The sequence below is a fragment of the Platichthys flesus genome, chromosome 17 (assembly GCF_949316205.1).
Source record: "Platichthys flesus chromosome 17, fPlaFle2.1, whole genome shotgun sequence".
NCBI lineage: Eukaryota > Metazoa > Chordata > Actinopteri > Pleuronectiformes > Pleuronectidae > Platichthys > Platichthys flesus.
The window spans coordinates 10714650-10736263 of record NC_084961.1 but is presented as its reverse complement, the minus strand read 5'-3'; the positions used below and the strand labels follow the sequence as shown (position 1 = coordinate 10736263).

General features: G+C 43.9%; 1 protein-coding gene across 1 annotated transcript; it reads right to left on the bottom strand.

Moving 5' to 3' along the window:
• Window positions 1-247: 247 nt before the first annotated feature.
• Window positions 248-21375, bottom strand: cpne4b (copine IVb). The gene is made up of 16 exons (XM_062410478.1): window positions 21101-21375; window positions 17228-17418; window positions 14111-14290; window positions 11318-11389; window positions 10464-10538; window positions 9858-9941; window positions 9686-9775; window positions 7683-7781; window positions 6792-6878; window positions 6117-6176; window positions 5838-5971; window positions 5567-5621; window positions 5273-5324; window positions 4512-4645; window positions 3874-4110; window positions 248-1217 (listed from the first exon to the last, which is right to left on the bottom strand). Exons 2-16 carry the CDS (start codon window positions 17396-17398, stop codon window positions 1086-1088), a joined length of 1662 nt encoding a protein of 553 aa, XP_062266462.1. The 5' UTR covers window positions 17399-17418; window positions 21101-21375; the 3' UTR covers window positions 248-1085.
• Between the last annotated feature and the right edge of the window lie 239 nt (window positions 21376-21614).

Here is a 21614-nt window from a genome sequence, read left to right as displayed (position 1 = left end):
GGACGGCCCAACTTTGGTTCGACCTAATTAACTACGAAGATTAGTGAAATAATTTATTCTTGCATTTTAATGGGCGGTGAGGGACAGCTAGAGAGAGGGGGGGGAGGAGCGAGAGAGAGAGAAAGATAGAATTTAGAGAGAGAGAGAGAGAGAGAGAGAGATTGGGCAGAAAGTGTTATTTGTTGTGTGCGTGGCAGATTGGTGACACACTCACACACTTACACACAAGAACCTGAATACGCCCAAGTGAGAAACCAACGTGTCTTTATTATAATCAACATGCAGAATACAGAAGTTTTTGCTCACAGATGAGTCTCTACCACACACGCTTGTCTAACCTCCCAGCACTCTTTACAATGTAAGAAGGTTATTAAGAAATTATTACAATTATTCAGTTGTTCATTTCCATTTAGCAAAATGTCAAACAGATCTGTAGAAAAGAACCCGAAACACCCAAGTCGAGTTTGAATGCCACTGGAATGACAGAGATACTTTATTTCATAACTAGCAAGAGGATACTGCAGACAGGATATTAGCAGGGGCTAAATTATGCATGCATTTATGCAGTACACTAACAGCGACGCTACCATTCCCATAATAAGATTTGCAATGCTAATTCTAAGCTTTTAGGGCTATGCAGTCACACACTTTGGTTCATCTACTCACAGATCTTTTGGTCTATATGTACTTGCTAGTTATCTGAATAAGGTAAGAGTGTCATTTCTTTGGGCAGGCATTGGGTTGAGTCTGCATGCTGGCTCAGAAGACTGCTCTTATTTCTATAAAGATCGTTTCAGATATACAGTAGAGAGTAATAATTTCCCAGGTGATGCCATGGCCACACATGCAACAGTCATCAATGGAGGAGTTCAAATTATTTCACCAGAACAATCTAATTCTCTGAGCTAGACTACTGTATGTAGTATGTAGTACGCCTGTGTGTGCTTGTTCATGTGTGTATGTGTACTTGTGCTTTTGCATGTGTATATGTACTATACAGTAAATAAATGTATATTTCTATGTATATATGATATACAGTATGCTGTATATGTGTAATTAGGTGTATGTATGCAGGCAGTCCATTGTCAGGGGCTGAACGTTCTTGTGGACTCATAGTCTGACATACACTTGGGTGTGATGCCTTTCGCGTTGTAGTAATCCACCACCTGGTTGGGGACTTCTGCCAAAACGCTCTTAGCCAGGGCAGCTGGGGAGGCCTGGAAATACATATAGACAGAGAAGGATGAGGGGCGGGGTCACAAATACACACACACACACAAACACACAAACACACACATCACTGGCCATGCTTGGATAGCTCTTGGACACCAGAATTTGCTGTTGAGCCGGATGCTGTCAAAGGTCCAGACCAGTGAGCCTGATGTGATCAGACAAGCTGATTTGACAACCTCCAAACATCCCTGCTTTCACCTTTTTGTCCTGTGCTTCCACCGCTTGCTTATGAGACACTGGTCACCGGGTGTTACCGAAAATTAATACTTCACATTCTATCTAAGGATCAATTAAACAATGTCTGAAGGCTCATTCCTAACACTTCCAAATTAAGGTGAGCAATATACATTATACATCTGTGTAGTTAATGCTGTATGAGTGGATTTAAATTTCAATTACAGGATGGGTCAGGAAAGAAAACTATCAAATAATGGTGCGAATCTGGATCAATGAGTAGATCCAGGAATTTTGATCTATCTTTTATTCTTTAATATTGTGAGAAAAGCCTTTTTTTTCTGAATAGATAATAGAATACCTGATATCTTGAAATTGTCATTGTTTTCTAAGGGATTCTTTCATGGATGTTGATGAAAAATAAAAAATCTTGCAGATTTAGGGGACTGATATCTAGGAGCGTGTGTAATTTGCTGCAGTTTCATTGGATTTAAGGGCCTCTGTGGAGGTATGTGCTCCACTGAGTGCCCCTTTAGTTGTTCTATGGATCCTTTTAAAAACAAAATTGAATGCCACTCGCTGACAACGTTGTGTGATAACTTAAAACTAAAGAAACATTAACACACACACACACACATCGGCCTCTCGTCTTCATGCACACATTAGTACCACACCACACACACATCCAAATCTGAGTCTGTCATACTCTGTCTCACATAATTGCCCGAGACAATGCATCATCAAAGTGCACCCACCACCCAGCCCTCCGCCGCTCTCCTCCTCTCATTTCCACCCTTCCTCCCGCTCCCTCTCCTCCGCTCCTATCTACCTGTTATCCCCCCCCCCCCCCCCCCCCCCGCTCTGCCTGTCAAACAGCAGCTCCGTCCTGCTAATCCCTTCTGAAAAGAAACGACAGAGCAGAAAATCACCTCTCAACCTCTGTCACACACTCCCTCTCTCCCTTTTGTCTTTAGCTCCGGTCTCCTGTTGACCTCCCTCCACCACCACCGGGCCCGTCTTCCTCTCTCTATTGCGTCCTCCCCTCTGTCCCTCCAGTTTTATTCTTCACTTCTCCTCTCTGCCTGTCTCTTAATGTCTGTTGGGCAGTTTCTACTCCTCCCTGCGTTTGCTGAGGTCTCTCCCTCTCTCTCCTTCTGTTTATCTGGGATGATTTCTCAATCTGCCGGAGACCAAAATCACCATAACAGACCCAGCCAAACAGACTTTGTCTAAACCAGGCGAGATTAATGCCACCAGAGGCACACGGACATGTGAGACACCCATGTTCGACACGTGTGTAGAGAGCTGTTGTGTGTGTTGACGAGCACACATGGCTTATGATGCCAACACGCTCACACTTGTCAACCCCTGAACACTGCACTTCTACCAGTCCTCCCAAAGCAAATGTACCACACACACACACACACACACACACACACACACACACACACACACACAACACACACACACACACACACAAACAAACACACACAAACACCCAGAGCCCATGTTGAAGTGGATTCATTGCTTCTAAGCATTAAATGCTTCTGCATGACTAATGAAGGCAGTAAACAGTATTAGTTGGTTGATTGCAGTGATGTTTGGATTAGATTTACATTTAAAGTTGTAGCTTTTGTTAGTCACCATAAGCTACTGCTACAAAACTCGTGAGTATATTGAACTGAGGCACATTTAATAACCGTTTTTACTACTTCTACTTTTTCTATTGCCTAAATTAAGGAGGTTGTATATTTGTCTCTGTTTGTTTGTCTGTTAGACACCAGAATTATACGGGGAGACCTTTGGTTTGGATCTGGATCAATGGGCAGATCAAGGATTCTTTCCATGTTCATTGATTTCTCTCAGAATGATTCATGGATCTGGACGTAATAAGAGGCACATTTAGGGGACCGATATTTATGAGGGTGTGAAATTTGGTGCAGACTGTGGATCTAGTCAATTTCAATGTGGTTTTATAAAGGGAACTGTCGGGACTTGGTTAATGCTCTCTACTGAGTGATATTTCTCATTTGTAAGAGGAGGCTTGTGTTACTTTTTTTTTTCAACAATTGCATCTAATCCCTTTAGCAGCAGGTTGGAAAAATCATGTGAAAGTTTTGATGTAAAATATCCATCGGAAACTTCAGCGTCTGCACAATATCATTATTTTCCTCGTTTAAAATCTTCTTATAAGCCTCCATGGATCCTCCTCACATTTCTTATGCTCTTAAATGTTGTTATTCAGCTTTAGAAAAGCTGCAAGGATTACGGTTAACAGTCAGGAATCCATTACAGGTGCAAGGAAGAAGCTACACAAATCACAAAAACAGCTATTTAGTTGAATACTTAATTCTGTGGTCCCCAATTTGGATATGTCTAAATGATAACCCCCTGGGAATTAGCCCCATCAACGCTCTGTGATTTATAGATACAAGAATTCCACCCCTCCACACACCCTCCACCCACGTGTTTGAAGTCCTTGAACGGGACGAACTGGACGATGTCGCGGAGCACTGGCTCGCCCTTGGGTGAGCGCAGGATGCCGTCGTCCCCGTCCAGTATCTGCATGTCCGTGAAGTCCGCGTTGCCGACGCCGACGATGATGACGGACATGGGCAGGTGGGAGGCGTGCACAATGGCCTCCCGCGTGTCCGCCATGTCGGTGATGACGCCGTCTGTCAGGATCAGCAGGATGAAGTACTCCTGCGGGGATGGGGGGGTGAGGAGAGGGGAAGATGTGAGGAGGTGAAGAATGGATGCTCGCTGAATTTCATTTTTTAAAAGTGAAGTTTGGGAACTAATTTGAATAAAACGCATTGTAATCCGCTAGAGATCATAAGACCGGTGGGGGACATGAAGGCTGCGCTGAAACCTATGACTGGAATTAAATTAATATCAGTCATTTCTGTCCCTATTTTCAGTTCCTCTTTTTTTCCTCTTCTTTCTCTTCCCTCATTTCACCCCTACCACTGATGTGCTTTTTTTTGTCTCTTCTTCTTTCCTTCGTCCCACTTTCTTTGACCCTTGCAAACAACAACTGTCACAACAACAAGAAGAAAATGCCCCAATCTTTCTCCTGTTAACGTTCTCATTCCCTCTCTCACCATGGCCTCCTTGGTGTGCATCTCCTCGGAGGCGGACGAGGCCACTTTCTGGATGATTGGGGCGATGTTGGTGGGCCCGTACAGCTGGATCTTGGGGAGGCAATTCTGGTAGGCCTCCACGACGCCTTGGATCCCTGCAACACACACATAGCAGGTTCACCCGCTGCTTGTTTGATTTGTCTCCCTGTCTGTTTACCTGTGCATTACCCTGCTCTAACCTCGCAGAGTCAAAGTTCTTGTACATGCAAAAGTGTCTGCTAAAGCAAATCAGATTCGGCACGTGCGATCGAGGTGACGGGGCACTTTCTTTCTTCTTTCAAAAAACCTTCCCTTGTAGTCCACACTAACACGAGACGGCAGACACACACTGCATCGCGACGGGAGCGAGGCGATGTGGGGAAGAGGAGTGCTGGAGCCCATTTCACACATACAGATTAGTGTTGTTTTTCCTCTGTATCGTAGAGCTTGAAATGCTTCCTGCAGCATAGTAACAAATCTCGCAGCTTCATTTATGTGTATGTATGTGTGTGTGTGTGTGTGTGTGTGTGTGTGTGTGTTTATAAAAGTGTGTTTGTGTGTCTGTGTGGGAGAAATATAGGACTGACAGTATCTGAGATGAGAAACGTGCGGCATCCATACTGTAGGACTGTTTCGGTCCTGTGACATATCAGTGTGCATGTTGGGCATGTTTGTACGTGTGTGTGTGTGTGTGTGTGTGTGTGTGTGTGTGTGTGTGTGTGTGTTTGTGTGTGTGAGCTCACCAGCACATTCAGGATTGTCCTCATCGAAGTTCACGGCGAAATCGTGTGAAACCTTCATGTGAAGCAGAAAGAACACGGGGGCTTTTTTAACAAACCCGGCCTACCAACCAGTCAGCACAACATGTTCAGTCCAATTTACAGGTTGACAGGTGGGTTGTCCTCTCACGATGATCAAAAGCAAACAGTGCCTCTAAAAGAGCTCCCGAACTTTAAAGTAGCCAGAGTAACAGCCCCCTTCTGCTGCAAACACACACACACACACACACACACATACACACTTCCCCAGTGTCCTACCTTGAAGTCAGGTGGTATCAGAGCTCCGAAGCCGAACGCTGGGAACATCTTATCACTGGAGAAAGAACGAGACAAATGATACACTGATAAGGTGGAGAGCAAAAGACAAAAAATGGCCGAAAACACTTTAATGCGTTAAGCACATCGAAAATCCTTTATTCATCAAAGCTATGGGTCCTCAGAGGGAAAATATTGTGTGTCTATGTACTTGAAAGTGTGTGTACGTGTGTGTGTGTGTGTCAGCATTAGCTAAATGATGATTGATGTCTACCTGTCATAGTCTTGGCAGATCTCCCCCACAGCCACCAGAGCTTTGAGGTACTCGTTGGGCTGGTAGGGGTGGATGTAGTGAAGGGAGCAGCTGTTTCTGGGATCCCCATTGGATGCTGTGAAGTCTATTGCCACCTGCGACAGGAACACACACACACACACACACACACACACACATACACACGTACAGTATTCGCTCTCATCGCACGACTGAGCAAGGATAGACAACGACATGCTGCTGCATGTGAATATTAAAGAGGTTATATGAGACAAAACTCACTGTGAACTGAATTTGACAGCCGCCCATGATGTATTCCAGGAAGGAATACATTTTGATGATCTGTCAAGGAGAAATATTGAAATGTGGTGTCATGAAAATTCACCGGATGATTGTTTATCTTTTCCCACGGAGTAATTTGAAAAACGGACAAATGAAAAAAATACAGAAACACACAATAAATACAATAAAGACCCATATGCAAATACTGTATACAATACATTCATGCCCTCACATATATACTGTATCTTTACATAGTGATCGGTAGGAAGTTCCATTTAATGCTGCAATAAGCAAATTAAATACATTTTGCACTTAAAAGGACTTTGCTGTGGTATGTTTGTGCATAGGCATCAATCATAAATTAGAACAATAGTAATGTGATATTATAAACACTGCCTAGATCTAGCTTCTCAAACATGAACAACTAAAATGTTTTTCTGTTAAAATAATTGTAAATTCAACATCTTTAGATTTTGGATTGCTTTATTGCACGCGTGATTGGGCACTTTTTATTATTATGTGCAATTATTCAGACTTAACAATAATCAGCCATTATAATATAAAATAATTGAGAGATTATTCATTTAGAAAATAATCGTTGCAGACTCAGAAAGCACAAAAAGGGAGACACTGACGAAGAACAAAAGTTACCTGACTGATATTGGGTCACTTTACCTTACAGTGGTTGAGCATGACAACACCAGAGTTTCTGTAATTCTTCTTCTTCATCTGGTATTTGGGGTTGATGCACTCCCATTGAAGCTTTTGGCAAAAACACACATTGATTATGTTTAATGTTGTGACTCTGGGTGTGGTGAGTATGAAAATATTAAAATTATATATGTATTAAAGGCAAAAGGTGAATGGAAATGCCTGCACACTGACTCCAGACCACCATTTATCTCCAATATGAACAATGTGGAGAAAGCGTAATATGAAATAAAACATTTATTCTAAAATAAGATGTATTTATTCCAAGGCTTCTTATTAATATCTGTCCATAGACTTTGACCCTTACATATATGCTTTGCATAACAGAATATGTTGAAAACATGGTAATATTGTATAGGTGGACATTTTCAGCTGGAATTTTTATAGTGTTTTTTCTTATACTCAATTGTATAGATGTATTTTTGAGCTTGTCCATACGGCACCTCTCTCTGGGACTGACCTCATTGTGTGCTTATACAATGGTTCCTGATTTTGAGATGTTTATCAGACTGGGTCAGTGACGTGGCAGAAAGACTAAGAAGGACTTAGTTGGAAGTAACTTTCTAAGACAGATTCTTAGAAACTTGGCGAAAAGGAAGAACTGATCCAGGAATTTTTATTTCAGTTAATTATTGTTGTTTGACATTTACACCAAAATACCATGGAATAACTCATATTTCTTTACAGGAAACAATCAAGCATCCTGAGAGCACTGATCGAGTGCATTTGATTTGGACCTTGGCGGAGGTGTCCTCTCTTTTGAGGGCCCTTCTCAATAAATCTGTGGTGAGGAGTCAGTGTGTGGATTGCGTTTCAACCATGTGGCTTGACATGACTCTGTGTTTACACGCTTACCTGCTTTCCCTCCTGCTCCGCCCTCATCTCCTTAAACGTGGTCTGATACTCCCCGATAAAGTCATGTTTCCCATTAGAGTCCCAGTCCCAAACTGTGCACTGGAACAGCCAACGAGAGACACACACACATTCTTTCGGTTAGAGTGCAACTGCCTCCCTGTCAGCCAAACGCACGCACACAAACACACACACACACACACACACACACACACACAGACTGACAGGCATGCAGGGAAATGCCATGCTGAATGATTGATAAGGCGGTGTTGGTGGGGGGGCAAAGGAGTGGTGAAATATTAATCTGAGGATGCTGAGAGGGATGCGGCTTAAGAGACAGCTTTGTGTGTGTGCGTGCGCGTGTGTGTGTGTGTTAAGGCGTAAAATAGTTTGTTCCTCTCAAAGGACCGACAAGACAAGATAAATGGCCCCAATCACTGGTGAAACGGCGAAGGTCAGTGGGCCAAGTCCTAGCACATGACAAAGAAACAATCCTACAATCTCAGAGTGAGATATAGGGCCCCAATATCTGGACCATCAACCAGAGTACGATCAGTAATATTCAATAACGCTGGCCGATCTTAATACACACACACACACACACACACACACAAAGGCGTCTACTTTTAACTCAGATATAATTGCTACGAAGGAGTCATTTTGCTGTAGTGCTCTGTGACCTTCTCTCCTAAAGTCACCTCCACGACAAGTAATCAGAAACAATCCAGCAACACTTGACTGAAAAACAGGGGGCTGCAGTAATCCCCTTATTTCCTTCTCCTGCCACTTCAGCTTTCAAGTGCCTTGACCTGAAGAGTTGTATGTGTGTGTGTGTGTGTGTGGGTGTGTGTGTCTGTGAGTGAGATCAGTCGTGAATTGTTTCTGTTTCATTGACAATAGTTCTTTTGAGTGAGGGATCGAACGCTTGCCCTGCTTCCATTTCAAGTTGCTGAGAGCCGTGCGAGAGTGTGATGAAAAAATAAAGAGCCTTCGTTCCATTCACTGAATAACTAACTGTTGTATGGAGAAAGAGAGAGAGAGGGAGAGAGAAGGAGAGAGAGAGAGAGAGAGAGAGAGAGAGAGAGATGGAGGAATAGAGGGAAAAGAAGAGGGGTGGATAACACAAAGAGTAGAGAGAGATAGCCAGGCACTGCAGAGGTTGGTGTATGCATTTATGCATTGGTCAGTTAAGAGGCAGGTGAAAGGAGGAAGGGGTCTGAATGGAAATCTCTGCCCTGACGTTTCTCACTATAGCTCCCATGCTTCAAACAGGTAGCCCTGGAAACCATAGCTAATGGCGTGCATGTATATGTGTGTATACGTGTGTGTGTGTGTGGGTGTGTGAGCCCTTTCTCCTGCTGTCAGGAGCCATGCAGAGTTAAGACGCCTCTGAATATTTAATGAACGAGCTCATGTTTATTCATGGCAAGAATAACTGTTCACAGCTGATGTGTGACCACCACTTTCACACATATGCACGCACACACACACACACACAAACACACACACACACACACACACAAACACACACACACACAAACTCCACACACACACACAGATAGAGATCTTCTCTGGCAAGTAAAGGTGAGAGTCTTGGTCCGACCATTGAGCTCTGTAATACCCGTCTGGCTCTTTAAATAAAACCAGTGTGAAATCAGTAAAAGAGCACATGAGCTGAACTGGACTTGATTCAAGGACTGGGGCCACTTTGTGATTTATTCACACAGTTTGGCTGTGTGGTGAATACCTGTGGGTGTAAATCTCATCATTTATATGCTGGGCAAAAAGCAGAACATCTTGCGGTGGAACAATTGCACGCCCTAGGGCACTGTTTGCCCTCGGCCCCTCTAAATGTCTGTTGTTTGTCACCGGTGGAACTTGAATAATAAAGCAAGCGGTGGCCATGTTGTTTTTTGCTGTACTCAGATTATCACGTATAATGCTTGCAGTTAAATAAAATGATGTTGTCTTTATCCTGACTTGCTTAAAAAAATAGTTTGACTCACCTTTAGCTCCCTGTCGTGGTCGCCGCTGCAGAGCGTGTTCAAGGAAACTTTGAAGGATTTCCAAACCGGGCTCAGGTCGTTCATGACTGTCTGCACACCAAGCACAGTCAATATTAATCACAGATCGGAAGTTGTCAACAACATTGAAATGTTTGCCTGTGCTTGTTATTACCTCAGTTCTGTGCACGAGCGACTCAGTGCCATCGTCATTCACCCTAAAAATCTCCAGGAAGGGGTCCGACTTGCTGAAGAAATCCTTCAGAGAGGAAACATGCATGTAAGGCATCGCCTCAGACCTGCCTCTGATCGTCAGAAATCATTAATGCACTAACGGAATCATTAGTTCAACCCTTTTCCCCTCCTTTCTTCCTTTTAGCTTCCACCCGTCTCTTTCCTGTACTCTCCAATTTATCTGCCCCTCCTCTGCTTTCTTCCATCTTTCCCCTAAGGCGCAACTTGTTTGGATTAGTCAGCCGTGTGTGCGTGTGAAAGCTGAAAATTAATATAGTTATCTACGTGTGTGTGTGTGTGTGTGTGTGTTTGTGTCTGCATGTGTGTGGCAGAAAGGGTAAGATAGGGTGTTATTGTGGGAGGGGGATGCCCACCTATCTCAGCAGGCCTCCTCTAATGCCAGAATGTACTTCTGTGTATTGTACAGCCACAGACTCACTTACACAGACCTACACCCACACACGCACACACACACACAAACACACACACACAGTCACACCTCGACAACCAGAACTTTTCGATCGTTTTCAAACGGTTGCACACACACCTTGTCGTCGAGCTTACGAGCGCTGAAGGAGAGTTCCACGTAATCGTCGTTTCCAGACAACTCCTCCGCTGTCACCTTTACAGAGGGGGGGAGAGAAAGAATCAGATGAGGAGGAGGAGGAGGAGGAGGAGGAGGAGGAGGAGGAGGAGGAGGAGGAGGAGGAGGAGGAGGAGGGGGAGGCAGAGGGGGAGAGAGAGAGAGGGTTAGACACATAGAGAGGTGAGAGAAAATGAGGAATAGAACAGATAGAACATGCAACACTATGAAATTAATTAGTGAATGTGTAAGTGCGGGAGGTGGTGCACGTGTGATTTGCAAGTGTGAGTGGGTCGGCTGCCTCTGGAAACAGATGACATTTACTAGTTAACATCCCCCTTCCCTCATCCCTTCATTCTTCTTCCTTCCTTCCAGCCACCCCTTATCATCCTTCACTCATCCTGACCCTTATCCATTATTCCTTCTTCCTCCATCCCTACCCACAACTTCATCCTCCTTCCCTCATCCCTACTCACATCTCCTTCGTTCTCTCTCCTCACCCATTCATTATATTTCCCCCAGCCCTACCCACACCTTCATCCATCTTCCCTCACTCACATCTCCTTCATCCTCTCTCCTCACCCATTCATTCTACTTCCCCCAGCCCTACCCACACCTTCATCTACTTCCCTCACTCACATCTCCTTCATCCCATTCCCTCAGCTATTCATTCTCCTTCCTACATCCCTAACCACACCTTCATCCTCCTTCCCTCATCCCAGTCCTCCATTTCTTCATCCTCCAACCCAATACATACATTTCCATTCAAACCTTTAAATCACACGTTGTTGTGGTGTGCTCCTTGCTAAATGTCTTACTGTTATAGACGACTTCCCCGAAGTGTTTCCCTGTTTCAGTAGAGCTTTGGTCAGTTTCCTCTGGGAGACGATCTGGAGGGAACAGAAACACAGAAACAAGCTCAGACATTCTCGTGTTCAGCTCTTAGTGTCGTCCTGGTGTTACCCAGCCCTTCTTGCTAACGCTTTCCCACTTACACATCCAGTGGACATGATAAATGCAGGATAGTGGAGTCACCTTTCACACTATCTGTCAAATGTAATTTTCTCTGCTGCTCTATCCGTGGCTTAATCTGCCAGGGAAATATGCGCCTCTCTCCTTTTTTGATTTACCAACCAGGTGCTGTAAAAGGGGTAAGAGGACTATAATCTCCACTGGGAGACACCCACACAAACAGACAAAACAAAACAATAAGGTAAAGGCACCTGGAGGCTGGAGAGCAACGTGTTACTCTCCGTGAAATCTTGAGTGTTAGCAACGCTTTCTAATTACAGGAAGACGTTTGAGATGTTGTTAACACCCAGAAGGCAAAAGTGACACACAATGCTGCGAACATCAACACTTCAACAAGCTGTTTGTGTTTTATTTTGAGGAACACATGTATGTGACTGGGAACTGAGAAGCAAACGTAATTGCGAGAGAGACCAGTCCCCTCAACTCCAACAAGATGTACCAAATCTCCTTTACTCATAGATATCAGTCCCCTAAATATCCCAGGTTTAGGAAAAATCTAAATCCAGGAATGATACCCTGGCAAATTTGTCAAAGCTCTCTCATAATGTTGAAGAAAGGGGGGAAAAAAAGAAAGATCTAATGAATTCCTTTCCTGGCCCAAAGCACATGCTTCCACCAGATTCTGTGGTAATACATCTTGTACTTTGTTCGTAATCCTGCTGACTACAAAACAAACACGGAGAAAAAACCTAACCTCCTTGGGGGGAGGTAATAACACTGACAAAATATCACCTTGTGGTTATGTTTAAATGGATATGAAAAATGTATAAGCCACTTGTGATTCCAGCTTGCACAGGGAAATAATATCCTTCATTTACAGTCATGATTATGTCCACCTGGTACATTTTTATACAATATTTATTCTCCGTTTTCCACCAACTCTTAAAGTAAATGTCTGGCTCTTTCGCTAAGAGAAGCTCAGATTTCTATTCGGAGCTGCTTTCTGCTGATCTCCAATGCAACGCTGATGTAATTCATTTTGAGTCATGTTGATGTCCACCTAGCCAATTTTAGTCTAATATATATGCTCCGTTTTGGTCTCCACCACCTTTTGAGTAAACGTCTGGCTCTATCTCTGAGAATTGGTATCGCACATGCCCGTTGGAACTGCTGCCTGCTGCTTTCCGAAACAATGCTGACAAGAGCAGTGAGAGTGCACAGGAACAGCACTCTGCAGGAAGGGAACATCTAAATGCTGAGCTGAAGGACTCCAGACCCGAGGTGAACTGCAGAGTCGAGCGACAGAGTCACTCTCTGCGCGCTCATCACACTTTTCACATCAAAGTACTCATGTTGTCTATATAAAAAATATTGATTAGAGCAACTTAATGCCTCAGTGACAAACCCCCTGTGTCATGGCCTCCTTCTGGCTGCATTTCTGTTATGGCGGGTTTGCCTTTGTACATAGAGGAAAGATCCAAACACCAAAAACTGTATTATGTAACATTTTAGTGTGGAACATATTTGCACAAAATATTCTGCTCTCTGTCTCAAATTTCACTGAACTCATTTTTATGAACAGATGTGTTACTGACTGTTTCAGAAATCCTCTTCTGCTGCGTTGGCCGCTTTTATTCCCACTTCAGCAAAAACCTCGCTGGCTCTCGCCTCCAAAAATCCTCTTCCATGTCAATTATCTCACTTCTCCCCAACTATTATTAATCCACCAGCTTTGTGTTGCTGATAGCGTCGCTGACAATGAGAAGGGGATTCCAGTGGAAACAAACATTAATTCCGCTCCGTGGCAGACGAGGACGAGAAAGCTATTGGACCCTGATTCTCTTCCATTCAATATGACATTAGAAGGCAATTTCCTCAAATCAAATCACTTGTTAATTGGTGCCACTGCAATTCCAGTTCATTTAAAGGCGAAATATTTGATATTTAAGTGAAGCTAATCTTTAAACATTGACTGCGACTACATTACTGCACCATTAAGAGGTACTGCAATGCCATTAAGTGTGCTACAGGGCAATATGTATTAGCCTATATGCACATATAAGTGCTTTGAAAACACAGTCTATTGCTCCCACAGAGTTTGGTGTAACTAAGGACTCAAGGACAAAGAAAACACATTGTGAATGCAGATGAAAGAAGCCAAGGATTTCATCAGTTTAGCCTTCAGTCGTTTCTCACCCAGATAAAAGTATTTAATTTGTTTTAAGCTCAGTGAACTATATAATTGATTCAATCTTAAACTCAAAGCGCACAGGCTGTATTCGTGCATGCATATGGGTCTGACACAGATTGCCATGCTCTACACTTGTAAACTGTAGTGACACACTGGTTCAATACAATCTGCTGCCTTCAAACACACTCAGCGACACACATAAATGCACTCCTGTCATGCATTCACCTGTACAAGTATATGCTCACATCTCACTCTTACATGTGTTCACAGGTGCAGCCCACACAAAGTGAAAACTGGAAACGCACACACGCGCTACTTGGCTTGTGCAGCGAAGTGCTTAACATGCCATTTCATATTCATCCATGTAAACCTGACCACTAGTGGATTTCTGTTTTATTGAACGGAAGAGGGAGGCGGTAAAAGCAGAGAGCCTCTGTAAGGCACTGACCTGTCCTAAGGTGCACTCCATGGATCCCAGGAAGTCGGCATCACGGAGGCCGTTGTTGCCGGAGCTGATGTCATGGAGTTCAAAGCGGAGCCTCTGCACCTCCTCGAAGTAGTAATCCACCAGGAAGATCTTGGAGAAGACGGGGCCGCTGCTGCTGCGGATCACCTCGGTACGGTCCACCTGCAAACGCACACAAGCCCAAAGGCAGGTAAAGCATGGGAACACAAACAGCTCCAAGTTAACGTCTCCGAGGGGAGAAATTTGTGTTTCTTGCAAATACAGATAGGCAAATAATCTTATGAACTGTTTTGCCTGGATTTACTGTCGATCTAGTGTTAATAATCCATCACAATGTTTATTACGTATACATCTCAGGGCTGTTTGGTAAAGTTTTTTCTACAACAAGATTTAGTCAATTAAAAAAAGTGTTACTCGTAAGTGGAATGACTAATATAAGTATTGAAGCCCCTTTTAAGTCCCATTAAGCATCGAAGCTACTTCAGTCCTAATCCAGAGTTTAATGTCTATATGTGTCAGTTTTATTCATTTTATAGTCTAATTAAGAATAAATTATGGGATATTTTACCTAGGCATCTATTTGTTGACTCATTATTTCCTTATTTCCTACTATTACAAAAACGCAAATCCTGTATCTGCTCCCTGATCCCGATCCACACTAAAATGTTATGGTTTCTTTCCTGACCCCATATTGCATCCTTCCAGTTCAGTATTTTTTGTGTTCTCTTGCTTACAAACAAAAATCTAACCAACAAACAGAGCAGAATCTTTTTTATATTAACTTGGTATATTTGTTGTATAGTCAGGGTCTGGCTTTGACAGTGTTTCAGAAAAGTTTGCTATTTCATTGTTGGCAGTTTCACTTGATATTTCGCTTTGAAAGTCCAAAGTGAACTGAATAATGAAGATTTCATTCGACATCCAACAAACTGCCGGTCCACATCGATTTTGGAGCACTGCAGACTTTTCAGCAACGCAGCAATCACCACAAGTGGCCATTATCACATTGTTTACACTTGTCAATTTGAGAACTGGGATTATAGATTGTTCTTGATAGCTCATAAACAATCACAGAAGCTTTTTGACCAAACACAGAAGCAACTGTAGTTGTAACATTGATCTCGCGTTTTCTTCTCTCTAAGTGGCTGATGCAGAACGGAATGGAAAGGCTAACAAAAGTGTATCTGAACACCGACAGCAGCGACTGTGTCCCTTTTACGGTTGATAACCCCTTGACACAAGCACACACAGTCTCAAACACACACACACACACTCGCACACAATCACCACTAGCACAACCCTAGACTTGACGTATCCCTTGCAGATTTGGCCTTTTTCTGACACTGGCGTCTGATTAGAGAAAAAAGAATCATGTAAACATCAACAAACATGCACACACGCACGAGCACTCACACATACACACACACACACACACATTAACCAGCGGCTTGAACATTCTCTCAAAAGCATTATCCAATTAAGAGTCTCTGTATCTGATGGGCAGTGATAACATTTGTCCAGTCCCACACTCCCACAAATGGGCTAATCGTAATTCACACACTCATTTTTATACACACACACACACACACACACACATAAACACACACAGAGACACACACAGAGAAACCCACAGAGATACAGAGTACGCTGTGCAAAGTAGCCTTTAGTGAAGTCTCCAAACCCAGAATAATACTGCACTACTTTCTCGATGTTTGTGTGTGTGCGTGTGTATTACAGAGTGTATATATAAGTGACTTGCGTCTCTTTGCTCAGCTGTAATAGTGGGTCACTGCAGCATCTAGTGTGTGAGGATGTGCGTGCGTGGGCGTGTTTCTACATATTTAAAAGGACGACAGGACTCTCAGCATATGTCTGTCTCCCCCCCCCCCCAGATAAATGAGGCCGAGGGAAATAAAAAGTCTATCTTAAAATGTATTACTCATTCCCTCACACTGTGTTCTGATATTTCAGCTCGTACATGTGTTACTGCCACCGCCGAGGCTTCAGTGGGAATGAGATTTGTTGTGTATAGGAGGTTGTAACTACAGTCCCTGAAATGGCTTGGAAGTAAAAAAAGAGAGGAACACAATTTTTCCAGCTGAACAATGTACTCCAGGACGATTGTATTAATTTGAAACAATTTCAAAAAAATTCCATGATTCCAGAGAGAGCATCTTGTTGATCTCAATACTCTCAGTACCTAAAAAATTGGGGCAGGCCACTTGTGTTGAAAAGCTGAGGGGAGCACTTTCCATTTTGTCCAGTCGGTGCATCAGTCAACAAAAGTTTGCACAAAACATTGTCTGATTTCGTCTGCCGTGCCTGACAATTAGCATTCATAATTCATGAAGGGTTAACGCAAACCTGTAATTTGCTGCGAGAGGGTTAGCAACACAATCAGCTCGGCGTCCTTGATTAGGAGTCGAGCATGAATTCAATGATATGTTTGAACTATTTCAGGTAGAAGGACTATTTCAAGAGCGTGTGGAGGCATTCATAAGGAGCCGTGCGAAACAGAATCTAAAGGCGGGTGAAAATAGTTCTTCAACCTGACTGGTACAGCAGTTCGTGGAGAACTTTTGTAGAGTGTGAAAATGTCACAATTAAATGAAAATCCCCTTGAAAACTCTGTAGTTGAAGGAAAAAATTACTTATTTTATCAGTTACTAAGAATCGGTTGGACCCATACAGAAATAAAATGTCAACTGCCGGTTTATGAAAAGCCAATTTGTAGGCTATAGAAGTGACACCAGCTTAGGAATCGATGAAATCTAGAAATCGATCAATGTCAATCAATGTAATGAGCTGCCTTCGACAACAAGCCCCCGTTAGAGTCTAGAGTTCTCGTTCAGATTCTCTTCCATCCATCATTTAGATGGAACGCTTTTAGGGTCACTGGGGCAGAGGCAAGTTACAGATGGCACAGAGCGATCTATCATAGGGCGTCAGGATATCTAATGGCTTAAGAATGTTTCACTGGTTTAACTGGTGTTCACAAAGACACGTCTTGCTAAGATCGCCATTAAACCTTCGTCTTGTTATTGTTAATCAGTCTTTTCCGAACTGGAGACACATTCACATCCCGTCCCATGGCCGTACCTCAAACCACTGCCCGTGCGACTGCATCTTCAGCACCACGCAGGGGTCAGGCTTGGAGAGGGCATCGCGGTCCGAGATCCCCCGGCAGGCAACTCTGAGCTCCACTTTAGCCAGGCACGGAGAGCTGATGAAGCCCAGCGTGGCCTCTGCAGACTCATAGATGTTACTCATGCTGAACACACAATCTCACACTGAGGAAAAGAAATGGAGAGAGAAGAGAAGAAGGGATTAGTATGTATATCTATAAAACGACAGAACGATAGAACGATAGATAGATAGAACGATAGATAGAACGATAGATAGATAGATAGATAGATAGATAGATAGATAGATAGATAGATAGATAGATAGATAGATAGATAGATAGATAGATAGATAGATATATAGATAGATAGATAGATAGATAGATAGATAGATAGATAGATAGATAGATAGAGCGATAGAGCGATAGATAGAGAGATAGATGAGCAGACGCAGTAGTCCTGACTAGGCAGGCAGCGCTCACACTGTTCAAGGTCAGCTACAGAATATCAGACAAGGTCCCCAAATACACAACAATACACACACATTCTGTCAGAATGAACAGGAACATCCACAATTGTGCATGTACACATGTTAATGCATTTCTGTGTATGAATGTACATACAGATTGACACACACATGCACATAATGCCCTTTATATGCTGAGTAACCAACAAAGACTTCTCCTGATTTCTCCTCAGGTTTCCACAGGGCGTATAGGGTTCACAGTCCCGAAATAGAAAACTGTCAAGCATCTAATCACTGCGACACCGGCGTTTTTCACTTGCAGGAAAATGACCCAGTAACTGAATGCAGCCGAAAGGTATCTGCTGTTTATCATTTGCTCAAGGTGAGTGTTCTCGTATTCCAACTGCACAGAGTACGGGTGATTACTCCCAGTGTAACCGCTTGATATGTCAGCTTAAAGCAAGGGAATAAGTTGGCTGTACACTAATATACATAGCGCAAGTTATGGCAATAATACTTAACAGGTAACAGTGGATAACTATCTTGATTTTAAAGGCCCTATCGTTTTTATTACTAATTAGACTCTTTCTCAAGGGACATGTGCAGATTCAGCTTGATGGACGTCTCACTCAAGTTCCTTTCTGTTTCATTGCATCTGTTTAAATAACTTTGTAGTTCTCAGTAGCATATGGGTGTCTTGTCCACTCAAGTAATTCCAATCATATAACCACCCACGTCCGAGAACTAATCACCAATGCACAAGTGCTGGAAACGCCTTCCTGATGTGCAGGGCAATTAAAGGAATAGTTTACCATGTATCAGGAAATACGCTTATTTGCTCTCTTGCCAATTTGGGAGATGAATATCACTCTCACTTTAGATAAACATGAGCCCAACAGCCAACAGACCGTTAGCTAAGCAATTAGTACAGGAATCCATTGGAAAGAGCAAACCAGGCTCTGCCCATAGGAAACTGAATCAGCCCAGCAGCACCTCGAACACTCAGTTATTAACATTTGAGCATTTATCTTGTGCTAAATGATTTAATGTTTGTTTATCTTAATGTCAAATTATTCCTTCAACTGTTGAGCTGCAGCTGTATCCTCAATAATATACCTTTCCAGCATTTGCTCTTTAATTAGGCTTTATTCTGTAACGCTAGATCAAGTAGAAAATGAAACAGCTGTACTATTAAGAACACGGCGTGGCATGTATAATTCATCTCAAAATGCATGGACACATTATCCCAGTCCATAATGTACATGAAGCACTCGGCTGAAACCTATGGGTAGCCTGGGGTCCAGTTAGACCAAACTAAAGGATAACCGCAGGTCTCATGTGCTAGATGGTATAAACTGAATATTAATGCAGTGGTCTAGTAGTATCATCCTTAGGGAGCAAAGCTCTTGGAATTGGGTCTGACTCTGACCTGAATCTCTCTCTTTCTCTTTCTCCCTCTTTATTTCTTTATTTCTCTCTCTCTCTCTCTCTCTCTCTCTCTCTCTCTCTCTCTCTCTCTCTCTCTCTCTCTCTCTCTCTCTCTCTCTCTGTCCTCCATAATTCATGTCCCTGGAGTGTGTGTTGGTTTGTGATAATTATTTTTAGCTGAGCACCATGAATGGCCTGTATACAGACAAATGTATGCGGACAGGGCCACGGGGCAGGTGTGTGACAGAGACCTGTGTGTGGGTGGGAGGAAGTTAGTTGTGTTTGGCATGGTTGTGGTGGCGGCACATTACCGCATGTCATTTGTGTGTTTGTGTTTATGTGTGTGTGTGTGCGACGGAGAAGACAGAGTGTGTGCGGGAAGCAGCAGATGCCTGTCTGTTCCGGTTGACAGAAGATGACATTGATAGTGATGGGGGATGTGGAAGACAGGACCCACTGTACTGTGGCAGAACAGGGTGCAGAATCTGCCTTCACAACACAGGAGAGCATCAGCTGTCACAGGCGCTGCACATTGCCAGAGGTGACAATGAATTTTCATATCACACCGTGTCACAAAATGTGGTTTTGAACACGTTTGCAACTGGTTTCTCTACCGTGGTCCAAGTCAAATGCATCGTGATGAGGACATTTGCATCTCAGTCGTGGCTTGTTTCCCCTGGTGTGGACACATTTCCAAACTTTTAGATTAGTTGCATATTTCAAACATTTACCAAGAACTATGAAAACTAGTGTCTCTTTGAACTGTTTTGGAAAGCAGCAACCATCACTAACAGAAGAGTGCAAATTGCTGGTTGGGTGGCTCAATGCCTTGCAACAAAGCGGCCCGCGCTTGTGAAATTGGCGTGTAAATCTAAATAATGCCTCCAAACAAAAACCAAAATAGCACTGATTGATTGCTTGGCGGAGTGAGACGTCATGAAATCATTTCAAGGCTCCTCACTGTCAGCTTTTATTCCTCACTCCGTGACAATCAATCACGGCTCAGGGCTCCATGGCCATGATCCTTGACTCCTGGACGCACGTGTGTGTTTGTGTGTGCACATGTGTGTCCTTCAACCTTCACATGGGCACCTGTGTGGACCGTGACAGATGTGACATTAATGATTCAGCCACAGGAAGGTCCATGTCACTGTACACTGTAACTGCTTGGTCACATATTGATTATCAGTGAAGGGTGCTGGAGTAGCACTGCCCTGCAGCCACAGCACATGCAGGCCCCGTAATAAGGTGGGGAACTAAGTGGCATATCATGCAATGAGACATCACGAATCATGACAGGTGACGGCAACGCGCTCAGCCGGACAAATCGCATAAGAGGCGGCTGCAGGTCTGAGAAGAGACAAGAGGGGAGTAACAGAAGTGAAGCAGCCTGGTGCTGTGTGAACTCAGTGTTATTAGAGCTGGCAGAGAGGGAGACAAGTGAGAGTGGTGGGGGGGAAACAGAGGTTGTGATAGAGGGAGAGAGGGGGAAGGATTAGAGGGATGGAGTGAGGGAAAGACAAGCAAGTGTGGCAGAGGGGAGCGAGAGACGGACATTGAATAAAGCAGATCTCCTCTTCTAATAAAGCTTATCTTGTCTTATTGCACTCCAGCAGAATACAATTAGAGCAGACGCTTTCTTAGAGTTCTTTCCCCAGGAATAAAGAATCTGACAAGTCCCTGTGGATTACTGTACAGTCACATGTGTATGCCTGCTAATATAAAAGGGATATTCTCTACTTTGATGTCCTGTAATTCGCCCAGTTACTAACACACATGAAGCTGCTTATAGTTACACCTTCTATACTCCATCTGCAGGCTACAAGCATCTGATGCCATCACACAGCATTTACAAGACAGACAAAATATCTCATATCTGGAGGAGCCCAGATGCACCGGGGTGAGACATGCACCTGCACCCGGGCTGCGCTCATCCCCTGCAGTGAGAAAACTCACCTCAACGACCTGGAGGGGAAAGGATCCGAGAGGAGCCGAGCAACTTCACCGCCGTTCACTGGACAATCACGGGCAACTGCGCGCCTCCGTACCCATCTCCCTCTCCTCACTCTCTGTGTCTGCGGGTAGTCTCTCTCCCTCCCTCTCTCACACACCGCAGAGCTCGGCCGGGGTTGTTCGGCTGTCAGAGAGTGCGCGGGGCTGCTTTTCTAATTCCCGCGGGGTCCGAGCGAGGAGGATGCGCTCCGTGCTCCTGGGTTGACTCCGGGTGAAAGGCGGGGAGGAGGAGGACGGTGCGCCACTTAACTGGAGTTTGTCATCCCGCTGGCTCCACCGGGGGCCGCGGGGAGAGAGCGCGCGGCGGCCACAGGGACCGTGCGTAATGGCGCGGGGCGTCTGCGCCATCTCGCGGCTGTCAAGATGAATTGGCGCGTGTGTGAAGAAGAAGAAAAATAACAAGAAGAAGAAGTCCCCCCCACCCGGCTTTGATTGGTTCGTCTCAGCGGTTTTATAA